This window comes from Tiliqua scincoides, chromosome 3 (genome assembly GCF_035046505.1).
Source record: "Tiliqua scincoides isolate rTilSci1 chromosome 3, rTilSci1.hap2, whole genome shotgun sequence".
Lineage (NCBI taxonomy): Eukaryota > Metazoa > Chordata > Lepidosauria > Squamata > Scincidae > Tiliqua > Tiliqua scincoides.
In genome coordinates, this window is record NC_089823.1 from 183,135,884 (window position 1) to 183,159,068 (window position 23,185).

General features: G+C 38.8%; 1 protein-coding gene across 1 annotated transcript in view; it reads right to left on the reverse strand.

The window, feature by feature from the left end:
- Window positions 1–4,361: 4,361 nt before the first annotated feature.
- SHOC2 (SHOC2 leucine rich repeat scaffold protein) overlaps window positions 4,362–23,185 on the reverse strand; it is a 65,688-nt gene continuing 46,864 nt past the window's right edge. The window contains exons 4-9 of the mRNA XM_066620982.1: window positions 20,778–20,908; window positions 16,952–17,140; window positions 15,065–15,187; window positions 13,112–13,249; window positions 11,637–11,754; window positions 4,362–10,859 (exon numbers count right to left, since the gene is read on the reverse strand). Coding sequence (XP_066477079.1) covers window positions 10,651–10,859; window positions 11,637–11,754; window positions 13,112–13,249; window positions 15,065–15,187; window positions 16,952–17,140; window positions 20,778–20,908 — 908 coding nt within the window. The 3' untranslated portion in view covers window positions 4,362–10,650. The remainder of the gene's footprint in view (window positions 10,860–11,636; window positions 11,755–13,111; window positions 13,250–15,064; window positions 15,188–16,951; window positions 17,141–20,777; window positions 20,909–23,185) is intronic.

The window sequence follows — 23,185 nt, forward strand, 5'->3', positions numbered from 1 at the left end:
ATAAGGTACAATTTGCATTAAACATGGGAAATAGGTGGGCAACAGGTGGGCAAAACAATTGATTGGCTATGATTTACATGCAGGTGGGGTTTCACCTTAAAACCTAGAAAAGTACAAGTTTCTAAATCCTAGCAGGGTGCACTGCACTATAATACTATTTACTTAGTGTTGGATCACATTCACATATATCAACCCAATTATACAGATTGTTTTGACAAATTTTAGAACATCATTAAAAGAAAGGTACTGTGTGATCTTATCTGCATACCTTTCCTATGTGTTAATATAGACACTAGGCAGCAGCTGTGGGGCCTCTCTGCTATACCAAGGCTTTTGTCTTTTATTAAGTGACTCTTAAGACTTTTTTAAAATCAAGCAACTTTGGTTTCTATGGCTTAATTTTATATAACTATTGCATGATTATTAAGTCCCCTTATATGCAGGTTACAGGCTACCTTGTTTTACTATGTACTTTTGCTCTGAAAGTATAAAAGTATAAAAGTTACAAAGCTAGTGAATACAATCAGTGAATGACTCTTAACCTTGGCCAAGGTATGAGCTCATTCCTCTTCAGTAGCTGCCTGGCACCTGCTATCTACACTTCAAAGTGTAATCACCCTGAGCTGAGGCTCCAAGCCCCAGCTTCAGCCAGCTTCTTTCAGTCAGACTCGCAAAAATGATTCTTTATTAAAGCCAAGCAGCCTTTAACATTGTGTGTTGCTATGCTTTATACTTGGCTATCCAGTGGCCTTTATATGTGGGTTACAGTCTGGGGTCAAAGGTCACCATGCCTGGGGTGTGTGTGTTAATCCTTTCATTTCCAGCCGTTTTTTCTCCTCAGTTACCACTCAGCTGCTTTTCCAAGTTAGTATGGGTGGGTGTGTGCACATGCTATAATTTTAAAGAGGCAAGCATGCCCAGAAGAGGAAGTTCTAAGTAGCCTCTCTTGCAACTGCTTTTCATTAAAAAAAAAAAAAAAAGCACTCAGACTACTGCTGTGTAATGCTAGTTTGAACTTACACAGCTAGATCAGACCAGGGATTTTATACAATATAAATAAGCTCTGAAACATGCCTACCAGTATATGGATGGAAATGTACCAGTTTCCATGGTTCTGGTGTAGTAGCTGATTTATATAATCAGTTGGCTAAGTAAGTGGAAGGCCTGCCAGCTATGTTTGATTGTAATGTCTTACATGACCACAAAGTGGCAGACCTTGCTTTTTCAGTCACTTTCTGTTGTATACCACAGAACCCTGCCTGGCTGGTTTGCTATTGCTGCCCATCGGGTGGCATATTTTATGCAACTTACACTTTTTCATTAAACAAATTAAAAGTCATGCACTTGCAATCAAATTGTTTGAACAAAAGAAGAAAACCCAAAATGCACACAAGTACCATCTTTGTTTGTTGTACTTTTCCTATTACAGATGAGATGTTGTTCCTAAACCTCTAAGGACATCCAAATAAAGAGCAAAACTGTTGTTAATTTTGCCTTAAAGGATGCCACTGAAACCACCATCCACATGGTAAGTCATTTTTGTTTCAGTTATAACATTACTGCTAGTCATAACAATCTCTGCTACCACAGTGTAAGTCGCTATGCCCCTGTTCAGAGCTATGAGTGGTTAGACTAGAAACATGAAGACTAAACAGGATGATAAAAATTATCATCTGGGGCAGAGAATGCTTGCCACAGAGAAACTGGTTTCAGTGGACTTCTTATGACAAGTGTAATGTGCACTATAGACCTGAGGCTAGAATGGAATTTGGCCTACAAATATATGATGATTAAGCCCAGTAGGGCAAATATAAAGGATATATGCACATAACACTGGTAGGCCTCAAGAAGGCCAAATTATGCTTTTGGATATCAGTAGGCATAATTAAAGTGAAATACAGTGAGAATTGACTGAATGTCACTGAGTACAAAGCCAAGCAAAGGGATCCCTCTCTTGAAAACATGTGGAAGGAAATGTAACATTCAAATAGAGTATGCATGATTTCCTACAAAAGAACTGACACAAGATCATTTTTATATGCATCAAGCAACCCTAACTGGAGCTGACCAACAGTTTTGAATGTCATCTGTCAAACCACAATGAGATGGTTTGCAGCAACATACAAAGCTACAAGTTCTGCTCCTGGCAAGTACATGAGAACATAAGAACAGCCCCACTGGATCAGGCCACAGGCCCATCTAGTCCAGCTTCCTGTATCTCACAGCGGCCCACCAAATGCTCCAGGGAGCACACCAGATAACAAGAGACCTCATTCTGGTGCCCTCCCTTGCATCTGGCATTCTGACATAACCCATTTCTAAAATCAGGAGGTTGCGCATACACATCATGGCTTGTACCCCGTAATGGATTTTTCCTCCAGAAACTTGTCCAATCCCCTTTTAAAGGCATCTAGGCTAGACGCCATCACCACATCCTGTGGCAAGGAGTTCCACAGACCGACCACACGCTGAGTAAAGAAATATTTTCTTTTGTCTGTCCTAACCTGCCCAACACTCAATTTTAGTGGATGTCCCCTGGTTCTGGTATTATGTGAGTGTAAAGAGCATCTCCCTATCCACTCTGTCCATCCCCTGCATAATTTTGTATGTCTCAATCATGTCCCCCCTCAGGGACAAGTACACCAGATGATCAATTTGCCTTGCACACTGAACTGTCATGAGTACAAAAAAAAGCAGCCCTCCAGCCCCACACTACTTAGTGCACCATAAATTAAGTCTCAGGTCTTCAGCAGCAAGAACATACAATTCTTCAGGTCCTCAATATGAAATGCACAAAGGAAAACAAGATGTCATCTGTCACTAATTTAATCATGAAAAAATAAATGCCAGTTGTAGGCGATTTATCATACTGATAGTTTTAACCCAGATGTATAATTCCGTAATAGGATTATTTTCCATTCCTATAATTCCTTTGCCTTTAAGGACTCATCTTCCCAGTCCTTGATGAGCTTTAATAAATCCTCACAGCAGCGCTACATTACTCTTATTATACCCTAATGGAAAAAAACTGACAGATCTGATTTGCAAGAGGCCACCAAGGTCAGAAGATTGCATTAGGACTGCACAAGAAAGGACAGCAAAGATGATGCTATTAATTGCAGGCACACTCTGGCTGGTTTTACACCTTAGCAGTTATAAACATCTGAATTAGATTATTCTTCTAATTTTGAAAGTGGTCATTCAAAAGCACATTCAAGTGTTTATAAATATGGATATAGCTCTGGGTTTTTAGAAAGGTAGGAGGTTTTTTTATTGAAAGAACTTTTAACAGAGAAGGACTTGTTCACATACCAACTCAGTCAAGGGTAGTGTCAGAGGCCAGCTATCAGAGGGTCCATAAAAGCCATGCTGACCCTCCAGTACTGATGCCAGTAGTTCCATGGGTCAGTTGTAACTGCCTCACACAGCTGTTGTGCCAAGCTCCTGCATCACTGCAAGCCTTCCAAGGGATTTTCCCATTGGCTAGGGGATTCCTCCTCTCATTCACCAATGCAGAGGGTGGGAAGAACCAGCACCTGCTGCTGAGTAACTATTTCAGGGCTTTGCCATACACTCCCCGGCCCCCACAACCTGGCAGCAATAGTGGGCCTAGTTCAGGCACAAACCTAAAACCATAACAAAACTCATGAGTACAAGTTGTAGCAAGCCTTAGACATCCATGCTTCTCTCCCCTCTTGGTTTGATATCCTAGTTTGTGAACAAAATTATGTTTTGCCACAACAGTATTTTGCTGCTTCCAGATGCAACAAACTACAAACAAGGTTTTAATTTTCTCCCATTGCACACAAGAGTGAGGAGCACACAAGCACGAAGTTGACCATGACTTGTGCACCTAAACCATGACTCATTTTAGGTGAGCTGGGCCTTTACGATCCTGATCAAAATAAATCATGGTTCCGTTCGGTGGACCTTTGGTACCTCTTTCTATAGCATTTTCATTTTACTTTGTCATAAGAATTCTGAATTGTTTGTAGCCACAGTGATGCCATGAAAAAAAACTCTGAAACACACGGACTCTACCCAAACTACCTATAACAATATCTTGTACAGTACATGATCTTCAAGTATTTGAAAATACATATGCTTTTTTGTAGGAAAACTGATTAGAATCCAAGTGATGCCTCCTGACTTACTGAATGCAACATGCACCAAAATAGTTAAGATTAATATCTTCATCCAGCGAATGGAGTAGGTGTTTGGACACTAAGTTTACTGGAACAAAAAGAAGGTAAAGTATTTTAACTAAGGTATCCTTTATAAAGGTCTGCATTTTTACATAACTTGCTTACTTTTAGATCAGTTACTATCATGCAACTTTAGAAATAAAAGTCAAGATACGTTAAAACTTGTTCTGTATTGGAGAGATGGGGAGAGGGAAGAACTTCTGAAAAGTAAAGAGATATATAATGGCAATCCAATTTTTGATCATTTTTGATACTGCACAGATTTACAGCCAGAGTTAATTTAGATTTTACCACTAGAAAATGCCCAAAAGACTCAGCGACAGTTCCTTTACAAATATACTATTTATAATGAATACATTGATACAGAATGACTTATAAAAAAGCAAGGCAATCTTTTATAGACATAACAATCAACATTACAATAATTCAGAAAGTACATTTTTGTAGATCGTTTACAAGCTTTCATTTTCAATCACAAATTAGTGTGGTCTTGTATTTAACAGGCAGAATCCTGGACTGTCCTGCTTAAGACCTAAACATCAAAATAAACAGAATCTTCAGTTCTTTTTAGAATAAAAAAAAGCCATCAGATGTTCTTTTGCAGATATTACCATTAGTTATTGTCCTACCTATGCCTTTTAAAAAGTTGGTGTGTTGTGCAAATTACTGCCAAGTATATACCTAATTAAAAGCAAGTTCTGACATGCTGATTAAAGATACAATGGAAGTGCAATATTGACTACACAATGCTCTGTTGCATTCAGGTTCTTGAATAATCAGTAAGGGATTTTTCTCTTTTGATATGTTAAGAATTTAAAAAACCATTCCAATTCCCAATTTCAAAAACTATCCCAGACAAAGGTGCTACTTTGAAATTTGCCTATATTTTCATTTGTAAGTAGCTATCTTTTTTCTTACACTCATTTGTAAAACAACCTGAGTGAACTAGGTTCCTTTGCCAGTCTAAATATTTTCAAAGATGAATACTGTAAATAAAATCTGAAACAAAGGAAACGCTAGAAAACTGGTTTTTCCAAAACAAGTTTAAAAGTATACCTCAAGGAAGTTGGGCAAAGGCCAATTCTTTCTCTTCTATTTGCCCCCACCTGGAGTATCATTCTTTAATCGCCATTAACATTTCATGGATGCTACTTACAATGGATCTTTAAATTTGCTTCAAAAGAAGTTAGAGTTGATAGAGGGCTCACTGCTGGCATGCACTGTCACAAATGCGCCATAAGGCACGTTTGCAGCCCTCAGCACCGGTGGAGTGCCAGTGCTAGCTCAGTGCTGGTCAGTGCTGGGCTAGTGCTGGTAGAGCACTGCCGCTCTGCCGCTCAACAGTAATGTGGACCATCGGGCAGCGGAGAGGTAGGTGGGACATGGGAGGAGGCTGGGAGGAAGGAGACAGGACCAATGGAGATTTGCCCAGATCCTGAGCCTCCATGTCAGGCCACCTGCCCAACACAGAGGTTCTTAATTTTACAACCCTTGGGTCGCCGTAGACTCAAGTAACCCCATTGCAGTGCCATTCGCCTTACCCGGGGGAAGAGGACAAAAGTCCCCTTCTCCCAAGGAGCCTCTGGTGCTGCCCACTGAGCACACAGGATGCAGTGGCAGCCGTTTTCAGCGCCACTGCAGCTCCGCAAAACAGGCAGTTCAGGATTGGGCTGCCCATCCTTCAACTTCCAATACTATAAAACAATTCTTAAAATGTGCAAGTTGGATTCTTATTTCCCCTAACTGTAGTAGAAATGGCTAAATCCTGCCTTACAGCCCAATCCAAAGGGCTACTTCAGTGGTGCAGAAGGATGCTTGTGCTATTGCAACTAAAGCAGCATCTGAACCATCTCTGTCCAATTGCTATGAAAATCCTGCTGTTCTAATAGGTGCTATAGGGCTGCCCCACCAAAGCACATAAAAGGCTATACTGGCTTATAATTAAGTCATACAGGCACCATCACTGCTAGACATAAGCCCATTGTACAGCACAGCTGTGTTCTACAGCAACTGCAGGACAGTGACAATAGCAGCAGCATCGAGAGCAGCTGCTGAACCAGGACCAAGGTGGTTTCCAAGATAGAGAAAAGGAGGTGGGAGTTGGGTCCTTGTGAGGGAAAATATCTATTTGTGATTCCATTAGACGTAGTCCAGTAAGAGTGGTCTAAATAGACTTGCGAAAGTTTCTATAGTAAACCATGAAAGCATTGACTTTCACCAAAACTCTTAAAAACAGTCTTGAAAAGATTGTCACAAATTTTGAAGTGTCACAAAATGTCAGAACTAAATTAGAAGAGGCAATGTACAGAATACAAAAGCAAGGGATAACCAAAGAGCTTTTCAAAAAGATATTCCCAATGGGACTTACTCCTGGGCAAATGTAGGTAGGATTGTTAAAAATTTTGCTTGATGATGTCACTTCTTGTCACTGCTTGATGATGTCACTTCCGGTTAAGACATCACTTCTGGTGGGTCCTGACAGATTCTCATTCTAAAAAGTGGATTCTAGCGCTAAAAGTCTGTGAACTTTTACCACTGATCTAGATATATCTTCAATTATCTTGACAATATTGTATATTGTATAACCTAGAATTTGTGAATGGCACCACAGGTTTAGTTCTTAAACCCCAGTTTACAAATCCTACATTACTACCTGGTTAAAATCAGTGGTGGATGTCCCCAGTCCTGCAACCGGGGCAAAGGTCCGCAAGGGCGTCCACCCATGGGCTGTTGCCGCTCCCCAGCGTGAAAAACTGACCCCCCTCATCTGAGGCTCATGGTGCCTCGTACGACCCGAGTCTGCGTTGGGGAAGCTTCTCTGAGGTTCCCAGATGCCATAAACCAGGGATATCCAAACTTTTTGGCAAGAGGGCCACATCATTTCTCTGACACTGCATCGGGGGCCAGAAAAAAATTTAATTTACATTCCAAATTTGAAAAAATTTACATAAATTTACATACATGAACATATTAGAGATGGAACTTATATGAATGAATGAATGAATGAATGAATGAAGGTCTTGAAATAGCTCAAGGCCTATAAAAGGCCTTTCGCAAAGCAAGACCGGCCTTTCCTTCGTTGCCACTGCAGCATCACAAATGTGAAACAGTGAGTAGTGGAGGAAGCTCTCATCCCACAGCTCATGCGAGAGGTTGAACAGTCACCCTCACGCTGAGAGCACTTGTGCCAGGCAAACATGGGCTTCAGCAAGTCTCTGGGAGGCCAGAGTCTCATTGGAGACTAGGGGCTCCCCATGGGCCGGATTGGGAGTCCCCGAGGGCCACAAGTGGCCCCCGGGCTGGGATTTGGGTACCCCGATATAAACTGTGCTTCCAGGAAATCGGAAGCACAGTTTCTTACCCCGTCTGGAGTCTCAGAGAGGCTCCCATGAGGTCGTAGAGGCTCGCACCTGCGGCATTTGCCCCATCAGACCTAATGGTAGGTCCTCAATTGGTTAAAATCCATATTCTTGCTGAAGGAAGTAAAGATATGCCATAACTGTGAATCATCATTAACTTTTAGTTTTGAAATTCAAGTGACTATTATATGCATTTTGTGAAAATATTTTGTGAATTCTTTTTAGCCCATAATTTATTTACTCTCATCTACCCCCCGCCTTGCATTCTGCACCAATAATCAGACAAAAGGTTAATTCAAATTTGGGAACATTCCTTATTGCACATTCAATGCTTAATTCAAGAATGTATTTTTGACATCTGTTTAATCCTAAAGTATAACTGTTTCACTGGTTTAACAAAAACCCAGTCTCTTATTTTTATAAAGAGTGTATGAATGAATAAAAACCAGTTTCTAACATGCAGGCAATTTACTGGAGAGAGGGAGAGAAACAGTGTCAGTCATATAATCCTTGGCAAGATGAACAATCTTATTAGTATATTTACAGACAAAACTCTCAGTCCTATAAATGCAGCCCAACTTCTTCTACCCATGATTCCAAGGTGGCAGAAGAAACCAACCAACTAGAAACATACTATCCAACTTCACATCCTACTTCAATGTTATAAAAGCTTCCAAAGATCTTCTTCCAATTCTGCTTGGAACAATTTTCAGTACATAACTATAAGTCTGATTTTAAAGCAACAGAGACAACTGAATTGCAAAAGGTATCCCAACTCTAAAATAAAAGTGCATGTGGGCAGCATATAAAGACACATATCTCTCATTTTAACAAGTTTTGTGAATACAAAATGGTTTTCCCATACTGAACCAATGGAACCAATGTTTACAGCTTCAGCATACAAGCAGGCTCTATCTTTTTCACCACCACTACAGGAATCTATATTTTAACACCTTAATGTCAGATGGGTAGGCTTGCACATTGCTGAAGCTATACATTTCTAAAAACAAAAATGTAAAGTGAAATATCTGTTAGTGAATGTCTTCAAAAAAGTGGCAGAACCAAAAATATTTTTGTAAATCCAGTGACATATAGAGTAGTTTTCACTACCAGTTTAAGCCCTTTAAGGTTTTATATCTCTACATGCCTTTTTTTTTTTAAAGGAAATTTTCCCTTGCATGTGAAAAAAACTAACCCTGACAGGTTGCAAGCTAGAATTCACATCAGAGAAAACAGACCAAGGCAGTAAAGCTCGGCCCAACTTCAAAGAAAATCAGGAACACGCAAGTCGCACTGAAATAAATGAAATTTGCATCCTGATCACAAGCATGTCCCACTGAATTTGATTGAAATTGATTCCCAAGAAATATTTCAAGGACTGCAGCCTTAAGCACATAACTAGGAGCTTCAATTCTACTGATTTCAACATGACACTCATGCCTAACTAATCTTTGAACTGTGTACATGAAATAGATCTTTAAGTTAGAAATAAACTACAAACTCAACAAGTGGAAAAAAATTCCTTGGCCATCTATGATCTATCGTTTTTCAAAGAGAGAACACTCTCTAAATGCCAATAAGCCCAGAAGCAAACCCACAATAGTGAATGGACATGGAAAACAAAAATATCTGGAATGTAACTGCTATATGAGCCCCCCCCCCAAATCAAACTTGAAATGACACTGCAAGTGTAGTAGCACGTGTATTTCACCACAGCATCATATTAGCCCTTCAAACAGCCACAAAAATGATAGTAAAACCAGCATGTGAACCACTTTGCTGTTTTTCTCTCCAGAGCAATCAAATTCTAAGTACAAATGAAAAGTTGGTTCTTTTTAACAGACCAGACTAATACCGAGATTGATAGGATGAGGTTAAGAGAGAATAAATCATGGTACTGAACTGATTACTTTGAAGCAAGTGTCCCAGCTATGGGGAAAAGTGCATTTAGTTCAGCAGCAAAACAGCACAGCATGAAGATATTGTGCTTGGATGTGGATGTTCCATAATAATGGAAAGATGTACAAGGAAAGTCAAGATATAAAACCAGAGTAACATTGTTAACCAACCGTAAATCTTACATATACTGCAGTGTTTCAAAGAAAGACACATTCATTAATTATACAAGGACCAGGAGAAACCCTTACAATTGCCTGTTGTGTTTTAACAACATATTTCAGAACATGCAGTTTTTCAACAAATCTATCTATTTCTAATCAGAAAATGTGGTGTACTAAATGAGACCAACCATAAAAGACCTGGTTCAAATATGATATGCCTACAACTGACAACTCAAGGAAGCAAGATTTAAAATTAATTCAAGCTTTCGTTGGATTTATCTTTTCCTGTATCAGTTGCTTATGTTTTTGTTTTAATATAATTCAGTCCATAAAAAGCCTTCAGCAAAAGCACATAAATTCTAGATATGATTAAAACAGAGCAAATCAAAAACAAAAAAATCCAGTGATTTACTCTGACTGTAAACAACATACAACACCTTTTTTCTCAAATCTTAAAATAAGTTAAAGGATTTCCCCGCTAGTGGACAAATTATTCCAAAAGGTTCTTGTCACAAAGAATGTGCGCAGAGGGGAATGATAAAAATTCGTGTTACGAAGTTACTTGTTTTTTTCTCATGGTATGGGGGGGAGATCTATCCATGTTGTCCCTTAAATTGATTAGCAATTTGGTGGCAATTGTTTTTAATGAACTGGTATCTCCAAATTACCCAGACATCCATCAAATTGAGCAAAGAAAACTTAGACAAGCATTTTACAAAGAAAAAAATCTAAATGGCTATGCTTCCTCTATTAGCAGAAACACATAGATGTGGTCTTAAATTTGCCTGTTTTATATTATTTATGTTCTATATATAATATAATATACAGTCTATATATTATATTATATATACACACACACAAACACACACATACATACACGATACCAATAATGCTCTCTGCATTTTGTACAGTGTATGGGACAACCCAATTTATACTCAAACCTGGCACCATGTAGCCTAGATATTATATACACAATGAAATACTCAATGCCATTTATAGTTTGTACAACATGAGGGCAGATATCCATCAGATCATGGCACGATATGGTCCCTGCATCTTGAGGAACTGGATGATAAAAGAAGGTCCCCCTGCAACAATCTGAGCCGGAAGAGTGCTGAGAGGGCAGTTCTCAATGCTCATTATAGACAGTTTACTGCAGAGAGCCAGTTCAAAAGGAAGGCTGTTCAGGTGGGGGTTGTCATTCAGATAAAGTTCTTCCAGGTTCTCCAGTGTACCTATGTAAAAGGTAATAGTTAAACATAATTAATATTAAAAATAAACATGTCCTTGAAAGAAACCTGTCCCTTACTACTCAGAAAGAAGGTTTTACTGAGAGAATTATAACTTGTTCTACTGTCCATTATGAAAACACGGCAACCCCTCTGTCAACCCCTGTCCTCATATTCTACAGCTACAGTAGTTTTCTGTTACTGGCATACCCCCCCCCCCAAAAAAAAATCAAACAGAATGAAATCTGCAGAAGACCACACAACTGACCTTTCCTCATAACTCAAGACCACTGCAAGTTATAAAAATGCCCTATTTCTTTCCTTTAACAACGTCCTAATCCAATATCCTACTTCAAGAGATTTCATTATGTCAAATGAATTCTGAAGAGAACCTCTAGAAAAGGCTGCCTAAATTGCCATTCTGTGTCTTCCAAATGCCAGAAGCCACACTTTTCACCCACAATCTATGAACCCTGACAGTATCCACAGTGCACCAAATACTCTGGGGCTAAGTATCACAAAACTTTTGGTGCTCATCTGACAGTTGTTTGAAGAGTTTCTATGAGAATATGCGTGTACTAAAGATACGATGGAATGAGTTATCCACCTAGTTTTTCCTCCCTGGAATGATCCAGTAAGCAAAATGCAATCAGAATGTCAGTTTACATTGCACTGCAAAGCTGATCAGCATCAACATACTCAGAATATATTTCCAGTCTCTCAGTGCCTGCTGAAACAATGCAATATCATTTATCTATGGGAAAAACACTAATTTCATCTTACCAATTTCCTCAGGAAGTTGCGTAAGAAAATTCTCTCCCAGTCCAAGATGTGTCAGATTGATGAGGTGGCCAATTCCTCTAGGAAGGGTACTCAACTGATTGTTTGTTAGGATCAATCTCTAGTGGATGAACAGAGTGTATTTAAACAGCAAGTTAATACCACCTTCAGAACATTCTCCAAAGGTGATGGGAGCACAGACTTGCAGGTTTCATTATCCATGGGTTTCAGTATCCGCAGGGTCTTGGAATGAATCCCCTGCAGATACCGAGGGCCCACTGTATAATAAAAGCTCTGCTGGGTCAGATCAAATGCCCATGTAGCCCAATTTCTTTTTCCCCCACAATGGCCCACCAGCAGTCTCCCAAAAGCCTACAAACAAGAGAAAAAGGCATACCTTTTCCCTCCCTGAAACTGGCAGTCGTATGCAGACTACCACCAAACTCAGGCACAGTATGTAACTGAAGTGACTAATAACGATTGGTATACCCAAATTCCATGAATCTGTTCAATCCCCTTTTAAAGCCTTCAAAATTACTGTCTTCCACCACATTCTATAGCAACAAATTCTATAAAGTATGTCCTGTGACAGTGAGAGAAATAAAATTTACCACCCTCTCCACATCATGTGTATAAGTCTCAATCACATCTCTCCCCCACAAAAGATAAAAAGCCCCAAACAATGTGGAATTTCATCATAAGAAGGTGCTCCAGCTCTCTGATTATATTTATGATCCTCTTTTGCAACTTTTTCAGTTGTATAATATCTTTCTTAAGGTATGTTGATAATCCTTGGTACCTTTCTAAGCTCATTTTCCTGCATAATATACATAATAATGTATAAGTAATGATACATAATATCATGCACATAAAGAGTTACGCCTCTCAATAACCTTTTATTCAGTGCTAGAGAGTAGTATCCAGTTTTATTCCTCCAGAGCAGGGGTGCCCAAACCCCGGCCCTGGGGCCACATGCGGCCCTCAAGGAGCCCCCAGTCTCCAATGAGCCTCTGGCCCTCCAGAGATTTGTTGGAGCCCACACTGGCCTGACACAGCTGCTCTCAGCATGAGGGCAACTGTCTGACCTCTCACGTCAGCTGTGGATGAGGCCTCCCTCCACTTCTTGTTGTTTCACCTCTGTGATGCAGTAGCAGCAGCAAAGGAAAGGCCAGCCTTGCTTTGTGCAAGGCCTTTTATAGGCCTTGAGCAATTGCAAGACCTTTATTCATTCATATAAGTTCATCTTTAATAGATTAGTTCATGTAAACCTATGTAAATTTATTCAAATTTTAAATGTAAATTAATTCTTTTTTTTCCCTAGCCCCCAACAGTGTCATCTCTATGTGGCCCTCCTGCCAAAAACTTTGGATACCCCTGCTCCAAAGCAAAGACTCTTCTTCTGGAATAAGGAAACAGTGGGCGCCACCCAGCATTATTTTTTTTGCCAAGAAACATGACTCTGCACAGGATTATTTCACCTGTAGATCTCTAAGGTATGCTATTTCCTGAGGCAAGGATTCCAGCTTGTTCTCTTCTAGATCCAACTCTCTTAGTTTCCTCAAGTTTCCAATGCCATATGGAAGGTTTCTTAACAGGTTGTTTGACAAAATGAGAACCTAAAGAAAAATGCATGCAGGACATTTAATGAAACAGCAGCTATTTGTAAGCATAAAACAAAACTAAGTATTCTTCAGTGAAAAAAAGCCACAGACTAGAGCATCAAACTTTAAATGCAATCCCAGTTTCACTCATTGGGTATTACAGAGCTATTGCGATCAGTGGCTAAGAGACCCGAGTTGCAAATCAGAACTTTCCTAGTTCAAATTTCAGCTCTGCCATAAGTTCACTAGGTCTTAAGCGAGCCACTCCTCCTTAGTCTCAGATCCCCAGCCACAACATGGAAAAACACTGACTTTACAGGGTTGTTGTTACTTCAAATAATAACTGAAGTGTTATAAAAACATTCATTATGATTAAAGCAGTCAAAATGACCTTTGTTGGTCAGGTGTGAAAAAGAAAACACAGTACTATCAACTTGATATTATTATATTCAGTTAGTGATCTCTGAAAAATGTTCATATTCTTGTCAGCAGATATTTAATTCAATAAGACAGTTAGGTACATTTTGCAGGGAAAATGTATGCAAAATAGTTTATCAAATTTACATTAGACAACAATAGAAACCATTTACAGTAAAGGCATACTAGAGAAATAAACAGTTTATCAGAAAACTTTTGCATTAAAAATGCAATACAATTGCATGAAAATTCCAGAAGAGTTTTTTTGTGCATCTTTTCCATACTCGTCTCTGTTGCATATACCATCTTCTAATCCTGCATATACCATATTCTATTCCATACAGCCAGATCTTCAATTTATGGGGTCTCCAAAATAATTCTACTCTTGACATGTAGAGCCGGAAATCCAAAGCTTACAGACTATAAAACATCCACATGGACTCTCTCCACAAGGAAAACTCTTTCCCCAAAATGAACTTACCTGGGTATCACCACATAATGAAAGCGTAGTTTGTACAACAAGATACACAGATTCAAGGCCCCACACCACCCTCCTGCTCAACATATGCACAGGTTTTCTAAATGGCTGCAACCTCTTTTATGTAAAAGGCATATTACATTGCTGGGTGAAAAATCCCTGTATAACACAGACTACAATCATGCAGTAAATAGCAGGAAACAATGAGATGGTCTCATAGACACATTTTCCTCTGCTTTGAGGGGGCTGCTTGCATAAAGCCAAAAAAGTGGAACTAACATGGTAACAATGATCTAGATTGGGGGTGCCCAAACCTCAGCCTGGAGGCCACTTGCAGCCCTTGGGGACTCCCAATCTGACCCATGGGGAGCCCCCAGTCTCCACTGAGACTCTGTGCTCCCAGAGACTTGCTGGAGCCCATGTTTGCCCGAAGCAAGTGCTGTCACAGCATGAGGGCAATTGTTCGACCTCTCTTGTGAGCTGTGGGATGAGGGTTCCCCTCACTGCTTGCTGTTTCACATTTGTGATGCAGCAGCATCAGCAAAGGAAAGGCTGGCCTTGCTTTGTGCTAGGACTTTTATAGGCCTTGAGCTATTTCAAGACCTTCATTCATTCATATAAGTTCCACCTCTAATACTGTATATTCATGTATGTAAATTTATGTAAATTTATTCTAATTGGAAATGTGAATTAATTTTTCCCCCGCCAACACTGTGTCAGAGAGATGATGTGGGCCTCCTGCCAAAAAGTTTGGACACCCCTGTTCTAGATTAATACAAAAACCCATAATGGTCCAAAACTCATCCCAAAAGATAGGCTATTTACCATTTCAGTATACACTTACCACTTCTATTAATTCTCTGGTACAACAAGCACTGGACAAACCGTTTTGAAAGAATTTAGCTCGGTTTCTCTTCCTAGTACATTCTACTCACCTCTAGAGAAACAAGCCCAGAAACGTCTTCAGGAACCTTGTTGAGCTGATTTGTAGCTAAATTGAGTTCTACCATGCTTGTCCATGTTCCAAAGTCCAGGGGAAGGGAGGTCAGCTGATTGTCCTACATTTTAACACAAATAAGGCTCAGGAGTGAGGCTGAAAACAGTACATTTAATAATCATTCATGTTCCTGTTTAGATTTTTACTGCATTCTGAATCAGATTTTTTCCATAACTCATCTGATTCCAATTAACATCAGATAAATTCTGGACCGTACACTTTTATCCTTAAGACTATACTGCAGTGCGTGCCCCCCCACCCCAATTTCCTGCTTGTGAATGATGTGCGTAATCTAGATTATGTACAGCAGTAGATACCTTGTGGACAGATCCTGTGACACCAGTGCAGACAACCCTCTTCCACTCATGCCTGCTTGGCCAGGGAACTGGGGTTAGTATGTAAAAAGTTAAGTAGTTATCCGCCACCATACATATGCTGTCACACACCCATCAGGAAACACAATGCTGTTCTTCCCAACATAATAATGCCCTGCTAATATTGGAGTTTCTTTTTCTCAGGCTTATTTCTAAAGGGCACAGATTTCTTTTCACCAGCACAAAAGCCTACATGTCCCACTAACACACACATGCACAATCAAACAATTATCCTATAAAGCAAAACTGTTCATGCAACTTGTAAACTTAAGATGCTACTGCTAGTAGGGCACTCCAAGTGCTACTGGGAAGGTTTAACAATAAAAGCCAAAGAATTTTTTATTCAGTATAGTTTATTTCAAGAATTATAACTAGGGAATAGTAAGAGAATGAACAATGTGTATGCTAGATCTAGTTTTCTGTTAACTATACAGTGCTTGTAGTAAAATACTGTATATGTAATCAAATCCAAACTGCATGGTGTTTCAAGCATGTGTGACCTAATTAGAAACTATAAATTCAACAAGCAGGCTGTGACTAGTATTCATGTTAACCTGAGATACTACTCATCTTTATAGAAGAACCAGTTCTCTCTAACCAAGGACTCATAAACCTGTATTACAAACAGCAGCATTTATCATAGCTGAAGAAATCTAGCTCTTCTGATTTGGGCCACCACCAAATGAAAGCAGTAATATGCTGCAAAGGAATTCAGCTAAGCTCCAAACAAAGCAACAATAAAATGTTGTTTTGAGTCAGTTAATACTGTCCTGCAGTGCATGCAGTCTAAATATTATACCTTTATGGAAATTAAAAGGAAGCCATAGTTACTGATCTGCACCTGCAATATTTTATATATATTGCAAATGTTCCAAAGACCAAAGTTACATAATCTAGCCCACCAGGATCAAAGTTATCTAAAATCTTTCACCATCTGAACTACAGCAAAGCAAGGCCTTCCATTTTTCAGATTACCATAGTTCAAAATCCTTCTTGAAATTAAAAGAAGGTCAAGGTATTTCATGGCACTAGCCTATATACCAGCCTGTGGGAACCAATGTATTTGTTTTTCATAAGGAAAAGGAATGAAGGGATGAATGTACTTTAAATATAAAAACTGCACAAATAAAAAACCATGATGCCACCATTCAGGCTCAGTCAGTTTGAAACGCTAATCATGTAGAAGAGTGAAACTGTCTCTTGCATGTTCTACAGCAGCAATGAAAGACAAAAGATAAAGGCCAAGTCCCTCTTACTGCTTCTAGTAGTAAATGTTCAAGTTAAATCTATATCAGAAAAACATGGTTGTTGCTCCAAACAATTTAAATTATTCACATCTGATCTAAAGCACAAGGAATACGGATACATATGGTATCAGTGTCTATTTGATTGCATTTTATTTAAATAAATGTTTACCATTGGCAAAAACAGGAAAGATAACAATGCCTCACCTTCATGTTCAGCTTACTCAACACTTTTGCTCGAGAGAAAATCCCAAAGGGGATTTTATTGATGCGGTTGTGTTCCATGTTGAGAGCATAGATGGTAGAGAACTGGGAGGGGCCACCCACTGGATATGACTGGAAATAGTTCCTTGCCAGAGTTAGGCTAGTCAAATTCACAAGACTGGATAAGAGACCCTGGGGAAGAAGGTGGGAAAAACATGCTTAAATACAGACACGCAAGAACCCCGAATCCCAAAATTTCTGAACTGGATGTCTATTTTCTCTTGCTCACAACTGGAATTCCACAGCCTCATCAGAACTTTAGTATAGCAACATATATATATTTTTTGTTCATTGTTTCTGATCAGTTATATTTACAATCACCATATTAATGTCACATCTTCTTATACAGCATTATCTGACCCAAGTTTCACAGGACTAAATGCAGAGAAGGCATCTCAGTTTTCCTCTGCTGAGTAAGAGGCACTTTTTCAAGTGGGTGCTCCTCTTTTTTTAGCAGGGGAAAAGTAACTGGCCCTCCTCACCCCAGCAGTGTCTTTTCTAGTGGCTGCCTGCTGGTGTTCTTTTGCATCTTTTTAGATTGTGAGTCCTATTGGGACAGGGAGCCATCAGTTATTTGATTTTTCTCTGTAAACCGCTTTGTGAACTTTTAGTTGGGAAGCGGTATATAAATACTGTTGTTAATAATAATAATAATAATAATAATAATAATAATAATAATAATAATAATACATGAGCAGGGGCATACTTTCCTGGATACAATGGCAGGTGTACTGCAGAATTGTCCCCAAAACTGATGGGAAGATAAAGCTGCTTCTACTGGAGAAGTACGTGTGCTACTGCTATTTAAACAGGCAACCCTATCATTTTCAAAACACATTATTACTTTTGAAAATTATTATTCCAAAGTAACGTTTGAAAACATCAAGAAACATGAAAACCCAGTGGTAGTTATAAATAGTGAGGTAATGTCTAGCTAGCTCAGCCAATTGTACACACTGCACAGTGACAAGCTCAGCTACAGATATGTTAACTATTTTTAATGCAATAATTTAGAAAAACTGTGGGGACAGGCTCTCTGTCAGAAGAGATAGTCTCCCTCATCTCACCTGAACAAATGCCTCTTCAGTATGTCTGATACACACATACTGTATACATACACACACACACCTCATCCCAAGATCTGATTTCTTCAGGAATATTGATTGATATGCACATTTATGCATGACTAAGTAAATATTAATAACAAAAATTTCTTAATTGGCAGAGAGCCCTTCTTTAAGAGACACTGAATTCAGGTAAGGCATATACTCTGTTGAAAGTGAATTTGAGATTAACTAGTTTCCTGTTTTTAACACTTCCCTTAATATTTTTTGTTTGAAGTTCTATGACAAAAGCAATAAAGCACAGGTTGAACCAAAAAAAAAGGATTCAGACAGTATCATTTACCATATCGGCTTTTTTATGTGTAAGAGATTGCAAAGCATGACTTATTTTTCTTCATTAACAAGGTGCAAAGCACACACTTGTCACACTGAATTTTTTTATGTTTTATTTTAAAATGAAGATGAAGTGTCTTCTTTTGGTTTTTGCCATGCTAAACTTCAGAAAGATGACTGAAGTCATAATAGTTGCACACACAATGCTCTAAACCAGGGATGGCTAAATTTGCTTAACGTAAGAGCCACATACAATAAATGTCAGATGTCCAAAATGTCCAAAAGCTGCAATATTTAAGAAGCATTTACATTCTTATATATTTACTCACCATGAACATTACACTTACATTTTAATCCAGTGGACTGACAGTTTATATCCAGTAAATAACTATAATGCATGAATTTTTTTATTTACCTTTTACATTAATTGCAATGCAAAAAGGAACTCAGCCAACTTATTTCCAAAGTTGCACATTATATGTCAGAGTTGCTTGTGGTTCGTGAGTTGCATGTCTTTTGGTCACCACATTCTATACCCTTAAAGCTGCAATGTGAAGTCAGGAGTTTCCCTCAGGAACAGAAATTCCCACTGTAAATGGAAGGCATGGTCTGCTCATGCAAGGGGTCCAAGTGCAATTGAAGGGTCTTTGCACAAGCACAATGCTCCTTTCCATTAATGAAGGGAGCTCATGATGGCAGAAGCACTCGTCAGAATGTATCCCAAGCCTTTATGCATTAAGAGCCAAACTATGCATTGTTAAACACCTCAGTACTGTAATGTGTTCCACCCTTTCAAACTGCAGTTGCGTGGGGGGATCAGAATTGCAGCATTTAGGCAGTGGATATCTAATCCTTTTCTCTTGTACTGTGGTCGCAAGGAAAATGTATCACCAACCCTGAAGCAGCTATTCGCCATGGGAGCAAAAACTACCACTGGCAGCAGTTAAAGGAAGGGCTGAGAAAGACTTCTGTTTGAAAACCTGCTTATCATAATACAATCATCCATTCATTCACACTGATATTATACTTCTTGGGCATTTTCAAACAACTTGGGACTTACATATTTGAGGAAGAATCAGAGAAGCGACTGGATAATATGCTCTTTAGAAAGGAAACAAAGTACTCACTATTTATGAACTCTGTTGGACAGCTGCCTCTCCCAAACTAGTCTTTTAGGATCTAATGTTTATTAGGCATTGCATCATCGTGAACTTGGCTATGTTTTGCAATTCTGCAGTTTTCTTTGCAAATATGATTTCTTTCTTCTGCTGCCAAAAAGGCTTACTTTAAACGGATTACACCACTACACCACCATGCAAGTGGCTCTTTTCAGTAACAATTACAACTTACAGACAGACTAGCAGCACTTGTGAATAAAGTAATTTTTATTTGTTAAGAGTTTTGGACTGGGAGCCAATTTATCTTGGCGATAAAGCAATCCGTTTTCTAGTCTGTCTCCTTTGTATATGTAATTACTCTTCACTGACATTTATAATGTTCTTGGAAGGGGCAGTTCAGCTTTGTTCTCAAAAGCTTCCAGGCAACTTTCTTACAGCAGCCTCTCTCTCCAAGTAATATTCATTCATTCCTATTCAATCAGTGCTAACAATTTATATCCAAGATATACAATTTGGCAGAATTTAGTGCTTTCCCATTTCCAGATAATTTTTCTTCAGGTAACCAAAACCAATACTAGTGCTTTAGATGAACAATTAGATAAACAATTATAAAACATTAACCTGAAATCATCATAGTTTTTAGTAGCACAGAACAGGTACAGGCACTGGAAGCAATTTCCAGAAACAGCAGTATAAACTCTATATAGTCAAATATCATGAATGCTGAAAAGTCCAATCTACATATAAAATTTCTCTCCCTCCCTAAGCATCTTTTGGGGAAGACTGGAATACAAGATGGAAAGTGTATGCATTTTTTAATCTTTATATAGATGCAGGTGAAATACCTATGTACTGAATAATTTGAAGTCCCGGTCCCAAAAGTCTTGACTACACATTGTCACCTATTCTGGCTTACTAAAATAACTCTTGAAGTTCATTCATACTGCCAATTCAACCCTGGACTGGTACAATGCAGGGCAAATTTCATATCATGGGCATTCACTAAATAAACCATCATTTATTAAACAATTGCAGAGCAATTACCCATAAGGAAGTCTCTTCCACATATCACATGAGCACAGGCTAATATGAAGTTCATATGAACTTAAGGCTTTGGTTTAACATTTGAAATTCACACTGCATTCCCCTCTTCATTCACTAAAAGGATGGATTTACTTTTCAATACCTTACCAAAAAGGAATGTTTTACCTTTGCTGGGTTTTTTATCACCCCATTTAAAGTTGAGAGCCTCACCTCTGGTAAGGTTGAAATATTGTTGTTCTCCAAATTCAGTTCATCAAGTTTACTGCACTGTGCTAGAGTCCTGGGTATTGCAGAGAGCCGGTTGTACCTCAGACCAAGACTTTTCAGACTGGACAGATTTCCTAAAAACAAGACGAGGATAAATAAGTGACATTCTCATTAGAAACTGGAATGAAGGAATTGCAATACATTTATATATTCCCTTTGGCATTGACAGGAAAAAAGAATTAATCACTCTGTCCTTTGAATTTTTATTTGTTTAATAAAGGTGGGGCTTCAGTATCTGCAGGGATCTGCGTAGAGCCAGATCTTCAGATAGAAAATCTGTGGATAAGTAGGCTCAACCTGTAATGATATTTTACATTTACATAGTGCTTTCTGATCATGCCAAGCACTTCCATGTATTATTTGATGTAGTCTTTACAACAACCCTGTTTAACACTATATTGTGGCTGGGGAGCTGAGAAGGAATGACTTGCCTAAAACTACCTAGCAAGTTCACAATATAAGAAAAATTAGAACTAGTAAAGTTCTAATTCTCAGCTCAGTCTCTTCACCCTTGCACTACACTGGCTCTTAGAAAGGAAACAGCTCCTTTCTACAAGAAAATCTATGAATAATTTGAAAAACATAAATTTTCTAAACTTTTCATCAGCATGATTTTTTCACCATTGAGCTTTGCTTCATCTCCAGCTTCCTAGCAATTTTCTAAAAGAATACATCTCAGACTTTTTCCTTTTTAAACATTACTGACCACTCATCACTACAGGTGACCACTTTACACATTTTAGATTACAGAGACAAGCATTCCTGGGGAGAGAGGATTTAATAGCCTTCAAAAGCAGTACAATAAAGAAACATTACAAGAACCTTTGCAAGTCGGCTGCAGACCAGGAGTTAATTAGTGGAAAAAACTTGCCTTCTCCTAATGCTTTTTGCACACAACCCTAGGATTTAGTTGCAAATGTACACATCTAACATGACCCACCACTGATCACAGGACCAATAATACCACGGACAAACTACTGACCATCACCTTGCATTGAGTTTATTGCTTGTGTTGATTACAATTTGGAAAGCAGAAAACCCCAATCTAGAATAAATTTATGTAATGTGAAATTATGGCTAGAAATCTTTAGGCAAAATACGACATTGCTAAATAGATGGTAAATCACTCAAGAGTGTTAATTTTATCTGTGAATGCTGAGTGCAGTTTGAAGTCAACAATCTATAGGGCAGATACTTCTAATTCATGCAGCATGAACATGCAGATTTACTCAGAAGCAAGCATCACCAAATTTAAAGAAAATTATAAGTGTGTCTAAGATTGCTGAAATTTAGGTTCAACAATTTCAGCAGGTCATCGGATCTTATTTCCAAACAACCATAGGACCATGCTGCATGTGATCAAGTGTTTCATCTAAAATTTAACTGCAATGTGGCCATTAAATGATTGTTTGCATTCAAGTTGCATGTATTTCCACCTTCATCTAGCACAGGGGTGTCCAAACCCCAGCCTGGGGGCCACTTGCGGCCCTCAGGGGCTCCCAATCCAGCCCTCAGGGAGCCCCAGTCTTCAATGAGCCTCTGGCCCTCCAGAGATATGCTGGAGCCCATGTTGGTCTGACATAACTGCTCTCAGCATGAGGACGACTGTTCAACTTCTCACCTGAGCTGTGGGATGAGGGCTCCCTCCACTACTTGCTGTTTCACATCTGTGATGCAGCAGTGGCAGTGAAGGCTGGTCTTGCTTTGTGCAAGGCCTTTTATAGGCCTTGAGCAACTGTAAGACCATCACTCATTCATATAAGTCCAATCTCTAATAAATTCATTTATGTAAATTTATTCAAATTTTAAATGTAAATTAATCTTTTTTCCGGGTCCCAGACACAGTGTCAGAGAGATGATGTGGCCCTCTAGGCAAAATGTTTAGACACCCCTGATCTAGCAGAAGCATTCACGCAGCTTTGTGCTTTAAGAACACAGGAGAACGTTGAAGCTTAATGATCTTGTTCTCCGTTTAGGTGCAAAGTATTCATTCCTTTATAACAGTAAATAAACTGCTGCTAAGTAGGAAGTTATTCCAAAGACATCAATACAGATATACAAAAAGAAAGATTCAGTATTGGGCTGGATACAAAACGCTCCCCACCTCTGGAAGGAGGCCACTTTGGAGCTCATTCGTTGTTCTTGAAAAAGGTAAAGCTGAATGCAGAACGGCATCAAACTGCTTAAAACTATTTAAAGATGGAATACTATACATACATATTTTATATATTTCTTTTTCACAAAAGTTCAAAGTCATTGACATGGAAAAGTTGATTAAAAAACTGTCCCTGAAGGGCTCACTATCTAAAAATGATGAAGGAGCAAGCAAAGAGATACTAGAAAAAAAAAGA